The following is a 19,474-nucleotide window of genomic DNA, read 5'->3' on the forward strand; positions in this document are numbered from 1 at the left end:
GGCTCTACTGGACAGGACACAGGACAGCCAACCTCTGCCTGCCCCTCAGCCCCGCCCCTTGGGGGTTAGAGTGAGGATTTCGTGGCTCAGCAACAGCTCTTGTCAAGGAAATCTTCTGCACCAAATCTTCTCCAAATTTTTGGCCCATCTGTACTTTACAAAGTGGGAGAAAGTTTCCTGGATCCTGAAACAGACGTTTTGACATTCCCATGTACACTTCCCTGCTCTCGGCCAGGGAAGAGGGACCTGTCCCAACCTTACTTTAGTCTTCTGATTTCTATCAATTGGCATCTCAATCAGACTTAGATAAGGGGGCGCCTAGGTGGCTCAGTCAGTTGAGCGTCGACCTTGGCTCAGGTCATGATCTCGCAGTTCCTGAGTTCAAGCCCCACATCAGTCTCACTGCTGCCAGTGCAGAGCCCTGTTTGAATCCTCTGTCCTCCTCTCTCTGCCCCTCCCCCACTGCGCTCTCTCAAAACCAAATAAACATTAAAAAAAAAAAAAATTTAAGAAGAGTCCCACTCTGACGTCCAGCTACCTGTGATTTCCGTATTAATGAGAGTGAGAGCATCTTTGAGAAAAGAAAGCCGGGGTGCCTGAAACATCCCAGGCAGATTCCAGGCAGTAAGGCCTAGACCTAGAAGGGAGGTGAAGGAGGGGATGGGCTGAGTCTGGAGGTGAACATCTGCCTTTCTCAACTTCTCCCAGAAATCTGCTCCTGAGACCAGCTGAACTCAGATGAGCACAGGGCCCGGAGGCATGCTAATGTCTGCCCTTTGACCCCCAGCTTCTGGCTGAGGCAGAGAACCCTGAGGAGGTCAGCCCATCCCCTGTGGAAGGTGATGCTGTGGGTCCACTTAACAGCTGGATTCCCTCCCAATACAAAGACACCCAGTGGGGCCTTCCCCCTCAGGACAATGGGCAGGGCTAAGCCTCCCCAGAGGGCATCCTTCCTCTCCCCACTCCTGTACTCTCAGTCCCAGACTCCCCTGTAAATAATTTAGAGAATTTTCGTTTGAAGGGAGCCCCAGTAATTAGCCTAGACTGGATTCCTAAATGTCCTGGTAGGATCCTGCCTCCCCCTTCTCCATCAGCCCACCAGCGTGAACTTGCTCATCTGACCGACCAGTTGGTATGTTGTCCTGGGGGAGGTCAGGATACTGGAGTAAGAGGAAGGAGTGTGTGGCTCTGGGCACTGGGAATACGGGCAGGCCCAGGGAAGAGTGGGGAAGGGTTTGGGGAAGAGTGTGTGGGGCCGTGGAGAAAAGGACCAGCCATGCAGGCAACAAGGACACGTTCGCCAGGGCACAGCCCAGAATTCTCCAGGAGCGTGAGCGACTCCCTGCCCCCCATTGAGCCTCACTTCCCAGAATAGGCAGGAGCTTGTGCCTAGTGTCCTGTGTTGGCCAGCGGAGTCCGGACAGCAGCGCTGAGGGCAGCAAACAAAGACGGGATAGGATGTGGCCTTACAGGTCTGTCCTCGGGCTCCTGGGCTGGGAGCCTCAGAGACTGAGGCAGCCATGAAGGTCGAGAGCCAAGGCCCTCTGGGGGGTGTCCATTCAGAATCTTGGGGTCAGTTCGTCCTCTTGGCCTCTCTCTCCAGCTCTCACTGATCTTCCCCTCTCTCCTCTGGCAGGAACTGATGTCCTTGGCCATGACGCACCCCCAACCGCTGTCTGCTCAGGCACAGCCTGTGTGACTGAGCCATTGCTGCCCCAGCTGTTTCACGTGAGTGTGCGGCTCAGGCCAACCCTCTGTCCCCAGGAGAAGGTGTCCGGGCCCTGGGTAGTGAGGGGTGTTGGTGGGGAGGAAGTCCAGAAAGTCCTGGTCACAGAGGGCAGGCCCGGGAGTCTTTAGCGGGCAACAGGTTTGTCCTCTTTGGCCGTCCTTGGTCCCTGACTTGGCCACCACTGAACCCATCTGTTCAGATCCACTAGGCCCTGGGAGGGGACCTCTTTCTCCTGTCCTTTGGAAGCTCCTCAGAAGGCAGCTGGGTATTATGGAGACTTTATGGCACTGGCCCTTGGGTCCTGACTCAGACACTTGACTTCAGGCACATCATTTATTTAATGGTCTGGCTTCCTCTCCTGCATGTGGAGTTTTTGCGTGGTGCTGAGGTGTATTAGTTATCTCTCGCCGTATAATGGGACTACTACAAACTTAGCAGCTGAAACAACACACACTGATTACCTTGCAGTTTCTGTGGGTCAGGGATCCAGGCATGGCTAGCGGGTTCCTGTCTCTGGGTCTGTCATAAGGCTGCATTCGGGCATCTTGGGGCTACAGTTTCATCTCAGAGCTCAACTGGGGAAGGACCCGCTTCCACTCTCACTTGTGTGATTTTCCAGTTCCATTTAGGTCATTGGACTGAGGGCCAGAGGCCACCCTCTGTTCCTTGCCACATGGGCCTCCCAGCATGGCGACTTGCTGCGTCCAAACCAGCAAGGGAAGGAGTTGGCTAGCAAGAAGGTAGTCAGAATGCTACATAATCTATTCACAGAAGCGACATCCCGTCATCTTTGCTGTGTTCTGTTGGTTAGAAGTAAGTCACAGAGGGCACCCACCCTCTAGGGAAGGCGACTACCCGAGGCATGGCTGCCAGAGGCCATCTCAGAGCCTCCCTATTGCAGGAAGGGCAGTAAATGGAAGCACACTTGTAGACTGTAGAGTGCTGTCCTTTGCATTGAGTTGCAGAGAGAACCTGAACCCACCGGAAATAATAGGAGCCACTGGTTATGGGAATTTCAATGCCAAATTGTACCATTAGTAGGGGGCCCTCAGGGAGAGTGGCTGGGACCTGGCTTGTTCCCTGCCCGCCCTTTATCTGTGCCTTCTTGGCTTATGATTTTAAGGCCAGATTTAATCAGACACAGACAACATCTGGGCCTTCCTTTTCCCCGCAAATAGCTGTGTTTGCAGGATCTTTTGGAGTTTCCAAGGGACTCTTGCACACATGAATCTCACTTTTTCCTCACAGTCATGCTTGTAAGCTGAGTTTTTTTTTTTTTTTTTTAATCTTTCTTTTACAAGCGAGAAAGGAGGTCAGTTTCCAAGATGGGGTGGCTGCTAAATGGCACAGCTGGACCTCAGATGGGTCTTCAGATGTGCGCCTCTGCCTGCCCTGCCGTGCTCCCCGTTTCCAGGTCACTTGTGCTGTACAGCGTCAGGGTACTGAGAGAGGGGAGGCCAGGCGTGGAGGTCAGAAGGAGGGGAGGGCACTGTTCTTATATAGCTTCATAATTCGCTGCATCCTAAAACGGGCTCAGCTCATCCCAGGGGACGAGGCCGAGACTTTCAGGTAGAGTGGGTCACTGCTGCCTCCAACTTCAGGTCACTCCACAGGCCTCTGTCTCTTCAACAGCCCTCCCTGGTGAGCAAGCAGGGGAAGCAGGGGAAGTGGACTGATGTTGTAATGAGGGCACATACATTCTCCTAAAGCTGAGGTTCATCTCCTCACCCGCCCCCCGCCCCCAAACCCAGCGAATGCCCAGTGAAGCCCTGAAGCATGGCCCACCGTGCATCTGGGCAAAGTCAACTTGGTCTGGAACAGTGATGCTCAGGTCTGAAAATGGGAAGCGAGCCGAGAGATACAACTTGCTGCCCCCTGGTGGTGGGTCCGAGTCATAACTGCCAGGCCCATGAAGGAAACGCTGCACCACGAGGTGATTATCAAGTACCCACTTGGCACCCAGCACTGTGTACAATGTTGCAGGCATAGGAAGCAGTAGAGGACACAGCTCCTGATCCCAAAGGACCTCTAAAGTACTGGAGGAGTTAAGATGTTCCCATGTGAAACTTGACAAGCATTTTACCGGGACAAGATTTGAAAAGCGGCCAATGGGGGAGCCTGGGCGGCTAGCTCCGTTAAGCTTGACTTCTGCTCAGGTCGTGATCTCACGCTTCCTGGGTTCGAGCCCGCGTCAGGCACTGTGATGACAGCTCGGAGCCTGGAGCCTGCTTCCAGATTCTGTGTCTCCCTCTCTCTCTGCCCCTCCCTTGCTCGTGCTTTCTTTCTTTCTTTCTTTCTTTCTTTCTTTCTCAAAAATAAACATTAAAAAAAAAAAAGAAAAAGAAAAGTGGCCAATGAATGGAAGGGGAGCCTGGGTGGCTCAGTCGGTTAAGCATCTGACTCTTGATTTTGGCTCAGGTCATGATGTTGTGGTTTGTGAGTTAGAGCCCTTCATTGGGCTTTGTGCTGCTGGTGTGGAGCCTGCTTGGGATTCTCTCTCTCCCTCTTTCTCCACCTCTCCCCTGCTTGCTCTCTCTCTCTCTGTCTCAGAATAAATAAATAAACTTAAAAAAAAAAAGTGGCCCGTGGAAAGGCTTTGCAGTAGGAGTCTAGAGAGAGAACACCACTATGGGGAGGTCAGGGAGGTCTCTCAGAGCCCTGGATGGTGGGTAGGATCTAAACAGGTGGAGAAAGCGGGTTCATGCACTCCTCTACCCAGAGTTCTTCAGGAAACCCCCTCGCCTCGAAGAGAGTTAAATGCCAATTCCCTGCCTGGCTCACAGCCTCTCCCACTTCCTGCCTACCCTGCCTGAGCCTTTGCAGATTCGCTACAGGTCCTGGAACCCCCTGTGGTCGTTCACATGCCTGGGCTGTTCATCCAGCCCTCTGCACTTGTCTACTGGACAAGCTCCCTGTCTGCTTCTAGGACTCAGCTCAAGTGTAACATCTTCCAGGGAACCTTCCCCGAGTAGTTAGCTGCTCCCTCCTCTGTGTCCCCACAGCCCCTGGTCTGTGTGTCTTACACCATATCATCCGGTATATGAAGTATCTTTTCATCACGAGGCTCTAAGCTTCTTAGGAACTGGGCCTTCCTGGTGGACGGAAGATTCGTGTAGGGGGGCAGTGGGAGGTGGGGAGGGAAGACAAATTGGTGGTGAGCACGCAGGGAACTGGGGCAGGGCAAAGCCAGGGCACATGACGGTGGGGGGCAGGAGCGACCCGGGTGAGGAGGAAGCGCTCCTTCCGCCAGGTGAACACAGCAGGGCCTTCACCTTCCTCAGGGGACCGCAGCTTGCGTTCCGGCCCCACTTGCCCTTTGAATGAGGAACATCCCGCCAGGCCCCTCGTGGCAGCCCTGGTGAAAGGCTAGAGGTGGGAGCACCCCTCTGGAAAGAGGGTGATGACTTAGGCCGTCACAGTTGAGTGTGAGATACCAGAGGGAAGTGCGAGTGAAGCGTCTACCTATCAGTAGCGGGAGGCACAGCTGGAGACCGGGCTGGGGACGTGTGGGTTTCTCGGTGGTGGACCACACAGAGGGGAAAGCAAGGTGAGGTATGGGGGGGCCTTAGGGATCGATCTAACCCTTGGGGCCTTTTTCGGGGGTAACACTTCTTCCAACATCTCTGTCCCTTTTATTGTCTTGCAGGTCACTGTTCGCTTTACTGAACGTAAGTGCTCATGGTCACTCTTCCTTCCTCAAGATGCCGAGTCTCCTCCCACCGTCCCGCTCCATTAGCAGGGCCAGCCATGGTCCCCAAGTGCCCTCAAGGGCGGGAAGTCCCCCTTCAGTGCCTGAAAGGGAGTCTGCCTGAGGCCACACAGCCTCACGTCCAGAGCTCACCCCTGGCCCATTATCCGCATTAGCAGGACCCGTCCTCCGGCCTCGCCACCAGCTTCCGGGAGCCAGAATGCTGCCCGTTGCCCACTGCCCCTGGGCTTACCTTGCCCTTGTTTTCCATAAGAGTTGGAAAGAGAGGAGAGATGCCCCCGAAAGGAGTGTGGGTTTAAGCCAGGGCAGAACCGGGCAGAACTTTTCACACTCGGACCCTGTCCCCTCCACCTGGGTCAAAGGCTCAGGAGTCTGCTGTTTGTGTCCTGGAGGGCAGGGATTAAGAGCATGGCATCAGGGGTGAACCAGGCTGGACAGGATCTCAGCCAAACCAATCAAAGCCTCGGTTCACCGTGTGTGAAACGGGGATAATGGATAACTATCCCAAGAGGTATTTTGAGGATTAACCGAGACAGCCAGGGAAAATTTAGGGCAGTGCCACAGACTAAGCCCTCAGGAAAGGAAGCCGCTGTCTTTGTGTCTTGGAGTGTCTTGTGTGTGGAGAAGGAGAAGAGAACTAGAGAAAGACAGCAAGATCCGTTGAACAGACGCAGAGAGCAGAATTATGTCCTCAGTGAGCACTCTGCCTCCTCTCTTCCCTCCTGCAGCCGTAGGCCTTCAGGTCCGGCTGGCCCAGGCACAGGAAGTCCCTGGGGCCCCTCCTATTCCAGCTGCCCTCGGGTCCGCCCAGCCTCCAACGGTGTAGAAAGTTCCAGGAGGCCTCCCCGCCCCACGGCCAGTGTGGCCGCCCCTCACCTCTCTGCACGCATCTTTGCAGAGTTTGATGGGGCATCGGGCGGATGACAGCGGGAACAGTTGTGATCACTGGCGGAATCCTAGCTACGGTCATTCTCCTCTGCATCATCGCCGTCCTGTGCTACTGTAGACTCCAGGTCAGTCCCCAGGGGGCACCGGGGGCAGAAACCGGGGGCCCACTTGGAGGGTGACAAAGCCCAAAGCCATGGAATGTGGGAGGCATAAGTTAAGAGGGCTGGGAATTGGGGGTGGCCAGAGGGAGCCATGCAGCCCCCACACCCTGTACACTTTGGGGTCCCCAAAGGCAGTGTGCTGGGAAGATGCTGGGTCACTGTGTTGTGTGTCCTGCGTATCTGAGCTTTCAGGAGTGGTGGGAAGGGCATCCTTCTGGGGAGACGGAAAACTGCTCCCAGCTGCCCCAGTCCTGTCCTCGATAGGACAGACATGCCCCTCCTCTCTGCCGCCCCACCTCTCTCAACCACAGCCCGGAGCTAACGTGCTGGGAAGCAGGGGGAAGGAAGAGGGAAGGTACTGGTCTCGCAAGGCTGGGACTGTGTATTGGTGGAACGTGGGCGTCTGGTGTTGCGTTTTAGTCTTGACACCTGGAAGCTCTCTGCACAGGGTCCTCCGTGGACAGGGGTGCGGGTGCCTTTGTGCGCTGGAAGGGGAGCATCCAGCCCTCAGGCATCCCTCCCCACTCTCCCCTCAGTATTACTGCTGCAAGAAGAGCAGGGCCGAGGATGCAGACGAGGAGGAGGAAGAGCACGACCTGCCCACACACCCCAGAGGCCCCACCTGCAATGCCTGTAGCTCCCAAGCCCTGGACGGCCGAGGCAGCCTGGTGCCTCTCACCAGCGAGCCCTGCGGCCAGCCGTGTGGGACGGCAGCCGGCCACTGCACCACCTGCTCCCCGTACAGCTCCCCCTTCTACATACGGACGGCTGACATGGTACCCAACGGGGGCGGAGGCGAGAGGCTCTCCTTTGCTCCTACATACTACAAGGAAGGGGGACCCCCGACCCTCAAGCTGGCAGTACCCCAGAGTTACCCGGTGACGTGGCCAGGCTCCGGGCGTGAGGCCTTCACCAATCCAAGGGCTATTAGTACAGACGTGTAACCCCATTCACCCCTGACCCCTCCACGTACCGATGCTGCTCTCCCAGCAGGAGCCATGGGGGCAGCAGGTGATCCCCTCCAACAGCCCACGAGGACTGTCTCAGTTTCTTTTTTTTGGCTTTTCTTGCCCCACGGTGGAATCCAAGCTATTGAGTGCAGTAAGGACCAGGGCAGGGCCCAGCCCCGGGGCTCAGAGGTGGGGGCTGGCAGGTGGAGCGGGTGGCTTTGCAGGCTTCCGTGCTGGGATGGTCCTCTGCCGGCTCTGGCCCCGTCATAACCGTTTTCGCTCCCCTCACTCCCCCAGCTTTGGTGGATGGTGGGAGGAGGCGCACCAGGAAAGCTAGGCAAAGGCCCCAGAGGCCTCCAGACTCCTTGGGGGATGGACGTAAAAGGGGCCCAGGGCCAGGGGAGACGTGAGAATCTGAGGAGGGAGAAGGAGGTGCTCCGGGGACCTCCCCAGGACCCGCGAGCTACAAGGAATCCAAGAAGTAGTTCGCGGTCTAGTTTCGTATTTGGTCATCATGAGGGCCACAGCCTCTGCATCTGCTCCAATAATGGGCACTGATTCCAGAACACACAACAGCTGTACCGGCCCCCTTTCTCGTGGGACACGTTGAGTTGACTTTCAAGGTCACGGAATAAGGTTGTTTGTGGAGGATGCACCGAAAGGGTCATGTCTAGCCTTGTCTCCCCGCAGATCCCTGTTCTCGGCCTTGGGAACCAGCTGCCCCTGCCGGAGAACCTAGTTCAAAGTTTTGCTGCTGAGTTTGAGCAGCTTAGCGAAGGAGGTCTACTTGCTGATGGTCTCTGGGGCCCTGGCCCACCAGCCTGAGCGCAGTGTGCGGGAGCAGTGTTGTGAGGGTGTGTGTGTGTGTGTGTGTGTGTGTGTGTTCTCCACCAGCTGGCGGAGAACACACACACCAGGGGCTTTGCCACCTTTGGGAGCTGCAGAGGGAAGGGTCTCTGATGTTCCAGCTAGAAAGGAAGAACTGACCCGCAGACAGCAGGAGTGAAAGGTGATTAAGGTGGCCGGTCCCCATGGCAACCAGCTGGCTGGTGCGGGGAGAGCCTGCAGAGTCTCCCAGGGGACATTGCCTGGTAGCTGGATTCCATGGATTCTGGGCTTGCTTCCCTCCCACCGCTGCTCCCCCCCAACCCCACGCCAGTCTCCAGCGGGGGGGGGGGGGGTTCTGTTAATTGTCCAAGCCTCGCCCTCAGTCCCCACTTAGAACTAGGCTGTGGCCTTATGCCATTTGAAGGAAAGCACCTGATGGGTTTTCTGGTTTCCTCTACAGTAAGGGGTGGCTGCTCCCCCCTTCTAAGGGCATACCTATCCCCCTCCCCACCACTGTGGCATCACAGAATGCTGCAGAGGGTGGGGCAGGGGAAGAGCTGGCCCCTTTGCTGGAATCCCAATTTTGCATTTGAGAAAGGGCTAGGTGCAGCTGGGAGAGAGCGGGGCAGGGAGAGAATTCACCACACTTCTTGCTCCACTCTGTCTGGACACACTTGTCACCTTGCATCTCCTCTGTAATTAGTGCACACTGGCTGAAGAATCAGAGGACCTGGGGGTCTGGCACACACACTCTGGTCACTCATTAGCTCCAGGGCCAGTCATTTGTCGTCTCCGAGACCCCATTTTCTCCAGGAAAATGAGACCTGCCCAGATAGACCTAAGAGCCCGCTAGTACTCCAAACAGCCAGGACTTCCTGAAGAGACCTGTCCGCTATGCTGCTTTCCTTGCCCTCACCCTGGCAGGGGCTGGATGTACTTACCGACGGCCTGATCCAGTGTGCAAGGATGTGTGTTGAGGGCTGAAGGACCACGGTGAAACACAGGTTTAGCAGGCACAATGATTTTCACGGTCAGGGAAAAGCAACCATGTCTGATCCTACTGAGTGATTTCAAACAGTAGCATTTCCTAACATCGGGAGGCAGCTCTGGGTGGGGGTGATGAGCTCTCTCTCCCAGACCAGAGGGACCAGCCTAGGACAGCAACTTTAACCTGCTCCATCCCCTGAGCAGTCCTCATTGGGCCCAGGTACACCCCCTTGACATGAGCTTCTGGGTCTAGCAGCCATTGTGGCTTCCCGATGACCAGCCCCAGTGCCTCCCCGCCTGGGAATTTCACAGCCAATCAGCCACAGCAAGGGCTGTCCCTCCTTTGTACCTCCTGCCTTTGGAGAAATCAAGACAGCCCAGTCAACTATCACCTGCTTCTCGCATCGATCTATTGGGGTCCCTCAGTGAAAAGCATCTTAGACAGTCCCCTCTCCTCCTATAGCTTTCTTAGCCTAAATCTTATCAATCTACACACCAAAATCTGGGTTTTGGGCACTGGAGGGATGATGGGCCATGGCCCTCCCCCACACAGCCCCACAGTGCACAGGACACAGTCTCCAGATTGCCTGTCTGTCTCCCCGTAGCTGTGACGGTCTAACCTATGGAAGAGGAAGCCCACCCATTCAATTGTGCTGCACTTTTTAGCTATGGAGTCTGTGCTACGGGACACTCTTTGGACACCTTTCGAATTGTTCCCTAACAGGAAGAAAAGGAGAGGCTGGGAACACCCTGTCCTCTCCGCCATCTTGTCTCCACCGCCGTTTCACTGCTCCTGCTGCACATTTCCTGTCCTGCATCTTTGATAACTTGGAGTCACAACCAAGTGAATGTCAAAATAAATGAGGAATTTGAAATAGAAATCCCACAGAATGCTCTGTTATTCACCTGAGGAGGGGGCAGCTGGGCACGGATTTAAGAGTGAACGCTCCTTTTTATTTCCCAGAATGTCCATTTTCAACACCAAGATGTACCCGCTGCTTCTCCCTTCCTGCTTCTGCGCTAATAGGTCTCCTCTGCCATGTCGCCTGCTGTCCCCCCGCCCGCCCTGCTACCTCAGTCAGAACTCGCACCCAGGGAGGATGTGTTGTTTGTTGGGAGAGGGGATGTGAAGATAGTAGCTGCTGCCACCCCTGAGGCAGAAGTGGCCCAGCCCGCTTACAGGGACCCTCACAGGGAGCAACCCAGGCTTCCGTCCTGCTCCCTGCCACCCCCCCCCACCCCCTCACTGTCCAGGCCCCTGGTGTCCCCACCTGTAGTTCTGGGTTAAATCACCAACGCTCCAAAGCCTGAGGAGACCTGAACACACTGCCAGCCCTTGCACGTTGGGAAGAGACAGAAGAGGAGAGCGTTTGGGGATCAGAACCTGGCAGACGCCGCAAAACCAGGAGAGGCACGGAGTGTGGACCAGAGAACCCGGAAATAGCTTTGTGCGTGAAAGGGAGCGTCCGGGGAGGGTGAGGATGAGGATGGGTCCGTGTGCGGGACTCTGCGTGTGTCTGAGAGAGAGAGGGAGACACCCCCTCCCCTTCTCGGGGCCAGTGTGACTACAGCTGGGTGGGCGGCGGGCAGCCTGACCTGCAGAGCTCGGACACTCTGCTCCTGCAGGCCTCTGGTAGTGCCGTGGGGCACAGCTTCAACCTCAGCCCTGGTGGCCATTGGCCACAGCACGGCCACCAGTCGTCCTCTGGGAACAGAAACCTGAAGCTCTTCTGTCTCGTCGCCACCCCAACCTCAAGACATCTCCTCCCCTGCAAAGTGGCTCAGGCCCACTCTATCCCTGCCTCTCAGATGGCTCCTCTGGGAGGTTGGGCTGCCCCACGTCTTTGTGCAGCCCCAGGCGACGTGAGGGTCACAGCCCTGGCCCAGTTCTTCTCCCTGGTGGCACCTGAGTGCCCTCAGCCTCAGCCCCAGGCCTCGGGTCTTACTACACCTTCTATGTCCAAATGGGCAGGGACGGGAGGACAGGAGCAGTGGTCAAGATCACAGGTCCATCAACTCAGTACCCATGGGCTTCTGTGACCGTCACAGCCCTTGGTACCCTAGACACTGTCAGCCCCCTGAGCTGCATCATGCCAGTCTGGATCCCTGAGGTTTCTCCAGAGAGAAGCTTCTTCCACTGTCAAAGCTTCTCATCCCATTTTCTATACTCAAGTTTACAAGCACTGCTCAGAGATCACTGATCATTTCCGGGAAAAGAGGACCAAACCATAAGTATCTGAGGCCAGGAGCTCCTGACGGCACAAAAGCAAGAAAAAGCATAAGGAGCCCAACCCCAACCCACCCCCACCCCCCCGCCCAGCCCTATTTGTTCAGAATGGAAATGGCCCCTAGTCCTTGAACCTCAGGCACTGACCTAGGCATGTCCCAGACAACAGTGACAAAGCCAGCCAGCACCTCTTCCTCCCTCATCAGCCTGGTCCAGGCTGCTCCTCTCTCCTCCCTGTTTGGCCACCTTCTCCACCCGAGACCCCCGGCCCCAGTGACCATCCGCCTTCCACTGCCTAACGTCTCCTTCTGTGGAGAACCCAGTAGCACACAAGCTCTTAAAAAATGCCCCTGCACCTCAGGCTTCTGAGAGTCCCCATAGCGTGTCTCGGGGTGCCCAGCACACAGCACCCTCCCGACCATCCCCCAGCCACAGCTGTGTGTGCTAGGCAAGCAGCCATCAGGAAGGAAGGGCTCCTTTCTCCCTGTGACCTAACATCCCAGCAGGTGCAGTAATGGAGTAATGGCGGTCAGAGGGTGGAGTTTTGTGTCAGACTTCGCTTGGAACCCTGGCTTTACCACTTGCCGTGTGACTTTTCAGGCAGCTTTTTGCTTCTCTCTGATTCTGTTTCCTCCTGTATAAAATTGAAATCAGAACACTTACCTTATTCTATCGCTGTGAGGACTGAGTGAGACTGGCACACGTGGTCGCCATTGCCATTAGTAGGATTTGTAGGTGGGCCCAAACCTGAGTTCTGGAGGCAGCAGGACCCCAAGTTGCGATTGCTCAGGCCCCAGGGTGGAGGGCTGCTCTGGGCTGCATTTCATCTTCTCGCCTCTACTCTCCCCTGAGCCTTTCCTAAACCCCTCCTCCCTCACCACCTCTCCCTGCCTGTTCCAGGCATTGTCAGGATCACCTCTCTGCTCACCACAGCCTCTCTCTTCGTTCGGAGCCCCCTCCCCGATAACTACCTATGACCCTTTGAGAGACCAAAGCTCCCATCAACCCAGGACTGCATTTTTTTGACCCACATTGCTCCAACGAACTGGACAAATGAAGGAGGGTGATCATATTCCAACTCAAGACACAGCTCTCGGCTCGCCTCTGTGCTGCTTATTTCGCTGGCTTCCCCCAGGTTCAACGTTTGGAAGTCAAGTCAGAAGGGACCCAGAGGAGCTCCAGCCCCTCCTCTTAAGCCGGGACTCCCCGACTCGTTCACCCCTGGCCCTGCGGGGCCTCACCCAGAACCAGCTGGCTTCCTTGCCACCAGAAGTGGATAAGGGACTCTGGGTGATAGTGGGGAGGTGAGTGCGGGGAGGAAGGGTGTCTTGATGTCTGGCAGGAAGGGACACAAATGTGCTTTTGCAGGACACCATCTGCATCTTCACAGAGCTAGGAAACCAAGGAGAACCATCTGGTTCACGCCCCCGTTGCCTCTCCCAGTGCTGGCTCTGTGGGACCCACCTTCGCTCTGCCCCAAACCCTCTTCCTCACGTACTGCCTGGATCCACGGAGGACAAGGAGAGACGATGGCATGGCTGTAACCCTCACCCACGGGCCATGGGGGGGCCCTCGGCTTCCCTGACCAGACTGGGGCCACTTCCATCCCCTCCTTCCGGGGCTGTAGTTCCTCTGAAATAAAACCTCTCTTCACCTTACAGAATGGTTAGACTGACGCTGCACCTGCTATGCTCCTGTTCCTCTGTTCCCATGTACGACTCTAGGCAAGTTTTCTGTATAACCCTAAGTTGTCAGAGGGAATGTCGTGTCTCTGGACATGTTCCCACTTCAGGATGAGTTAAGGCAACTTGACTGCTGCCGGGAGATTGAGCTCTGGGACAATAAGACCCTGAGGCCCAATCCTGCCCATTCTGTGAGAGAGTTGCCAGGCAGTGCACTTGCCAGGCCCCCTGCACTTAGCCCCCTGGAGGAGGGTGGCCGGCAGGATTCAGACAGCCTGCCAAGCGCCACCAACCAACCTTCTGCACCACTTGCCTTCATCTCTGTCCTGTGCATGCCGTGGGTGCAGGTGGTACCGGGCTTCACTGGGGCAGCTCCTGGTGCCTCTGCCTTTTCCCTTTTCTTACGGGGCTTAGTGGGTACTTTTACATGGGAGGAAATAAAACCTATACCTATACTCCTGGACACTTTGATCATGGAGGTTTAAGACATCTTTTTTAATTTGTTTTTATTTAAGAAAGAGAGAGAGCATGAGTGGGGCAGAGAGGCAGAGGGAGAGAAAGAATTTTAAGCGGGCTCTAGGCTCAGTGTGGAGACCCATGTGGGACTTGATCCCAGAACCCTGGGATCATGACCTGAGCCGAAATTAAGAGTTGGATGCTTAACCAACTGAGTCACCCAGGTGCCCCAATGATTTGTGTTCTGGATCTAAGTAAGCAAGTCAAGGTTAAACAGACGCCTGACCCTCCTCACAAAGCCCTCTGTACTCTCCCCCAAACATACAGGCCCAAGCAAAGGGAGAGGCCTTCTCCAGGTGACCAGTTTGTACTGTTACCCACGGTTGAGGAGGCCGTAACTCAAACCCAGGGAGGAGTCTCTTTAACTCTTCTTCAGGCAGGAATCCTCAGGCAGGACAGAGTCCTGGGTAGAGGGACAGAAGCGGAGTGGAGGATGGCCTTTCCACCTTCCTGTTTCCAATCTCCAAAAGGCAAGATCATTGAAAGTAGCCACATGCAGGCTATGAAAAGGTCATCATTCTCCACATAAGTGAAATTATTGTCCAACAAGCATATTCAGATACATTCAGGATAAACCCTCTTGTCATGTATGTTCTTATAGATAATACGTTCTGCTTCTTAGCCCACTTGTTGGGCAGCCCTGAAGTCTGCCTAAAGCTTAGGATACGAACATCCAGCCAGGATGTTCGAACCAAGGCAGAAGTCACCCCTTATTCCAGAGGACTGCCCCCACAACGCCAGGTGAGGTCACTTCCCACGAAGTCCTTTACCAAGGGTGGCTGGTCCCTGTGGGAGGCTTTGCCCAGGCCTCCAGGAAAGCCCTTGACTATCCCACTTCCTCTGTATTCTGTTATCAATGCCCACCCCTGTTCTACATACACACACATCACCACCACCACCAAGGAACCCAGCCACAGCTAAGAGAGGAGGGTAGGTGAGGCAGCCCTCTCCCCCTGACTGACTGGCTCCCACCCAGTGGGCAGAAGAGTTCCAGTCTTCACAGGGGTAAAAGTCCAGAGACTTGGTGGCTGGATCACACTGGACATTTGACATCACCTTCCCTTCCAGGTCTCTGCAGAAGATGACGTGGCTCATCGGGCCCTGGCCCCAGGCCCCGGAGCACCTGGAGGAACGCTGTGCTCCAGTGCTGGCCTGCCGGCTCCTGCATCCACTTCAACCCATCTGATATCTACCTATCCTCCTGGGTTGGGTTTTGCCTTGGGCCACAGTTTTCTGCCCAACAACATCCTTATTTCTAAAAAAAAAAAAAAAAAAAAAGACCTCTGCCCTTAGAGGATTTGTGTGCTGAGTCTAATTAACCATCTTGGAATTCTAGCGGAGGCCTGACCCTCTTTACAATGTCCTCTGGATTCTTTTTCCTTAGGTATAGAGCCTGACCGAAGGGATCCACGACAATCAGAGGTCAGCAAACCCCAGGTCCCTGCATTCCAAGGGTCTTACCGGCACCCTCACCCTTCTCCTGCCTCTACCTCCCTCTCACCCCTCCCGGCCCCCGAGTACCCCCGTCCCAGGAGGAGTTAGGTACGAGTGACAATAAATGAGGAGGAACTCAAGAGAGAAAAATTAAGAATTCAACACTTTAAATAAGGGAGAAAATGGTAACAGAAGAAGTCCCTGAGATAGGCATTGGAAGGATACATCAAAAACTAATAAAACTGGTTTCCTTTGGGAGGGAGTGGGGAATCGATGAGACGGGAGCAGACACGCAACTTCAGGGTCTGCCTGGTTGTATTATTGTGAATTTTGTGAATCCGCATTTTGAAACGAGTTTTTTCCCCCTGAGTTAGAGTACACCAGAACCGTGCCCGAGAATAGTGCATGCTGGGTAGTTGCATGCAGGTGCGCGCGCAGCGGCTGTGGGCGGGGCCCCGGGGGAAGTTTGTGCTCTGGTCTCCACGGGAAGAGACGCTGGGTTGTCTGGCCGCCTGGGCCCGTCGTGAGCCTTGTAAGATGCTGCCACGTTTGAATCCCTCCACTCTTGGGGCTGGACACGGCTGGCTGCCGTGGGGCCTCCCAAGGGACCCTCCACAGGCAAAGGGCCTTCTCGGCTTTGAGTGGGAAGCAGTTTTCTCTCCACCAGGCCAACGACGGGAAGACGACAGGGAAAACAATGTCAGCCAACAGCGGTTCGTATCATAATACATATATAACATAAGATTTACAATTTTAACCATTTTGAGGTGGACGATTCAGCGGCATTAATTACTTTACCAAGCTTGTGCGACCATCACCACTGTTTCCGAAGCTTTCTGCCACCCTAAACAGAAACTCTGTAACCATGCATGATTCAATTATTTTTAACAGCTATGTTTTATCTCTGCATGAAAACGATACTTTCAGGGGGGCCTCCCGGTGCCCTTCCTGCCGGAAGTCTGAGGCTAAATAAAGCGGTAGGAAGGCAGGGTGATGAGGGATCCTCTCTTCCCTGCCCCCACTATGGAATCTCCTAAACAAAACGTGTCTTCAAGGAAACTCCAAAGATAAATGTATTGGAAAGTAGTTTTGCAGCCTATCCGGCCGGAAAAGTGGGGGAGGCCTGGGCAGGCAGCATATTTTAAGACAAAAAGGAAGAGACTTTGAAAGGAAGAGACAGTGGAGAGACAGTGGAGAGAATGAACCAGCTGTAAGAGTAGGTGCAATGGGTGGCTGCCAGCACGCTCAGGTCCTGGGCTGTGCCAGCCAACTGGATGGACAGCAGGGGCCTCATGCGGACCACTCGGGGGTCCCCAGGCAGTAGCCGTGCATGAGGGCAGCCTCACTATCCTTCCTGGCAGCAGACCTTGGGGGCCTGCTCTGCTGAGCAGCCACCTGTCCCCTTCATGTGTCTCACGGTCCACAGCGGGTGGAGCACTAGCCACGGAGAGGGGAGGGAAAGGGAGCAGGGAAGGAGCACACTAGCATTGCCAGACTTCCCCCAGGACCCAACCATGCACATGTTTGAATGTGCATGGGGTTTATGAACCCACTGGGATTCAACATAAATGCGTGTGTATTGGGTATCCAAAAAGGGTCCGTGCCTTCCCCACCAAAAAGGTAAAACAACAACACCAGGAATTTTCTAGATCCTGTTCATCCCACCTGGAACGACTTTTCAGTTGCAACTCCCGCCCCACACTCCCATCTCCACCAGTGCAAATTTCCCCTGTCCTTCGAACCTTTTCCATGATTCAGTGTTTTACTCCTCTGTCGACACTTGCAGTAAGCTGTCCCGTTTTCTGGATAGCCAGAAGAGCGTTCTAGGTTGGAGCACTGATACTTGAGGTGCCCTCTATTTCCTTGGCAGACAGAATGTTCCTGGAGGGCTGGATTCACCACCGCATGAGCCCCGGCACCTGGTGCAGTGTTGTGCACACGCTTTGCAGTCAGCCAGAGTCTGCTAAAGGAAGCAGGATGTGTTTCTCCCTTTCATTAGGCCGTTCGTAATGTTTTTAAAAAGTCAGGTGTATTCAGAAGGGGAGAGAAAGAAATAGAATAATACCATAAATACAAGAGGACTAGACAAATTCGAGTTCAGGGAGAGAAGAATGCCCCCCCTTCCCCTTTATATGTGTCTTTTAAGTGGCATTTATTTAGTTCCAACACTTGAGAAGGTGAAATACTGGGCTTTATTTAGCCCAAACCACGTGATGATGGCAGGGATTTAATGAGGTTATAGGCTGCCTCCCTGGAAAACATGATCCCACCGCCAGTTTGCAACAAAGTAGGTAGCTGGGGAATCTGAGCAAGGTCCTAGGCTTCCTGGTGGGGAGCACCCCTTGGACCATTCTCAGAGCTGCGACAGTCTTCTTCATCTGCTCCTGGATCCAGAGCACAAAGTCTGGACCATTCGAGGCTGCGCTTCTTTGGTAACATCTGAGTCTTCCGGTTTCTCCATCACCTCCTCGCTAAGCTCCATCTATGTTGGGGTTTACTCAGCAGCCAGGACCAACCCTGACGAAAGGAGCTGGTCATTTATTGGTTCTTCCAGTGTGACGCTTCCCGAAATCAGCTCATGCAACCCCCTGCCCCCATGCCTCTTGCTTTGATAGCCAGCTGTGAACAAGTAGGACTCTAAAGGCTCCCATGTGCAGCTCAAGGCTTGGCTTTTCTCAGATGCACATTTTTCAAGAGTCCCAGACTGACCTGGATGGAGTGGCACCCACCGTAGCCTCTTAAAGGCCTTGGCGTTGAAACGGGAGCACTGCTGCTCCTTGAAGTTCTCTGAGTGGTCTGGGCAAGGCTGCAGACACACAGAGCCATGGCCGTTTCTCAGGACTTGGAAGTCTCCTGCCACAGCAGTGGCCACAGTGGCTTTGCCCTTAGGCAGGAGCGTGGGGAACAAGCAAGCACGTGTACAAACCAGAGCCTACCTCGTAGAGACTGCACTGCCTCCCCTGCCCGAAGCTCTGCCCAGCCGGCCTCATCTGCTCCCGACCCCACAGAGGCCCTCGGGCTTCTGGAAGCGCTGAAGCGGCCCTACCTGCTGCCCACACACCTTGGCTGGTGGCTGGAGGGCTATTGTGGCTCTGGGGACACGGGGAGCAGAAGAGTGAGCTGGTGACGGAGGAGGATAATACTGTGAATCTCGTGGGTAGGAGGACCAAGCGAACACCAGAGGGAAGCCTCCCTTCCAGGGTGTCCTTCAGCCCCTCCTCCTTCAGGCCTCTGCCAGGCTGCTGGTCCTGCCCCTCTCAGTGCTTTAGACACTAAGCATGACAAATTTGGGGGTGCGGATGGGGCGTACTCTGAGACAAGTCCAGAATGCTGATAAAGCTGCAAACTGAGGCAAACAGCACTTTTTCATATCACAGGAGAGTTCAACAGTAGTTTCTTTTACTTACTTATTTAACTTAAAAAAGTAGATATATAAATGATCTAGAGCATTGTATTCGTTTTAGGTCTACGACCTAATGATTGGACATCTGTATATATTGCAAAATGATTACCACAATACATTTAATTAACGTCCATCACCACATATAGTTATAAATTTGTTAGTGTTGTGTTGTGATGAGCTTTTTAAGATCTACTTTCTCCTGGCAACTTTCTGATACATAACACGGTGTTGTTACCATGCTGTACATCAGATCCTCATGACTTATTTATCTTGTAACTGGAGGTTTTCCCTTTTGAAAGTCGATGGCAATTTAACTGAATGCAAAGCTCTACTTTAAAAAAATTATTTATTTATTTTGGGAGAGGGAGAGAGGGGAGGGAGAGATGGAGACAGAGAATCCTAAGCAGGATCTCACAAACTGTGAGATCATGACCTGAGCCGATATCGAGTCTGACGCTTAACCGACTGAGCCACCCAGGTGCCCCAAAGCTCTACATTTTTACCCTCCTCTTCCCCCCACCCCCCAATCTATGTCTGTGATATCACAGTAGGTTCTGTGCAATACTGGGCTTCTCTAGTTCACTTGCTAGGTTTCTCCACAACAGAATGAACAGTGGCCTAAGGCTCAGGATTTCGGTTCTGGCCTCAGTTTGTTTGTTTGTTTTGCTTTGTTTAAACCATTTTTTAAATGTTTATTTTTGAGAGAGAGAGTGCAAGCGGAGCAGAGGCAGAGAGAGAGAGAGAGAGAGACAGAATCTGAAACAGGCTTCAGGCTCTGAGCTGTCAACACAGAACCCAATGCGGGGCTTGAACTCAAAAGCTGTGAGATCATGACTTGAGCTGAAGTTGATCTAAGCCACCCTGACACCCCCTGGTCTCAGTTTTGCAGTGACAACCACATGGTCTTCACTTAGTCCCTCACTTAGTCCCTCAGTTTTCCCATCTGTAAAGTGAAGGGTT

The 19,474-nt window shown here is 54.3% G+C and overlaps 1 protein-coding gene across 3 annotated transcripts in view; it reads left to right on the forward strand.

The window, feature by feature from the left end:
* FAM163A (family with sequence similarity 163 member A) overlaps window positions 1–10,133 on the forward strand; it is an 80,394-nt gene extending 70,261 nt beyond the window's left edge. For all 3 annotated transcript variants that reach the window (XM_058700411.1, XM_058700412.1, XM_058700410.1), the window contains exons 2-4: window positions 1,637–1,728; window positions 6,337–6,451; window positions 7,024–10,133. In XM_058700411.1, the coding sequence (XP_058556394.1) occupies window positions 6,359–6,451; window positions 7,024–7,431 (501 nt within the window). In that variant the 5' untranslated portion in view covers window positions 1,637–1,728; window positions 6,337–6,358 and the 3' untranslated portion in view covers window positions 7,432–10,133. The remainder of the gene's footprint in view (window positions 1–1,636; window positions 1,729–6,336; window positions 6,452–7,023) is intronic.
* Window positions 10,134–19,474: the final 9,341 nt, after the last annotated feature.

This window comes from Neofelis nebulosa, chromosome 15 (assembly GCF_028018385.1).
Source record: "Neofelis nebulosa isolate mNeoNeb1 chromosome 15, mNeoNeb1.pri, whole genome shotgun sequence".
Taxonomy (NCBI): domain Eukaryota; kingdom Metazoa; phylum Chordata; class Mammalia; order Carnivora; family Felidae; genus Neofelis; species Neofelis nebulosa.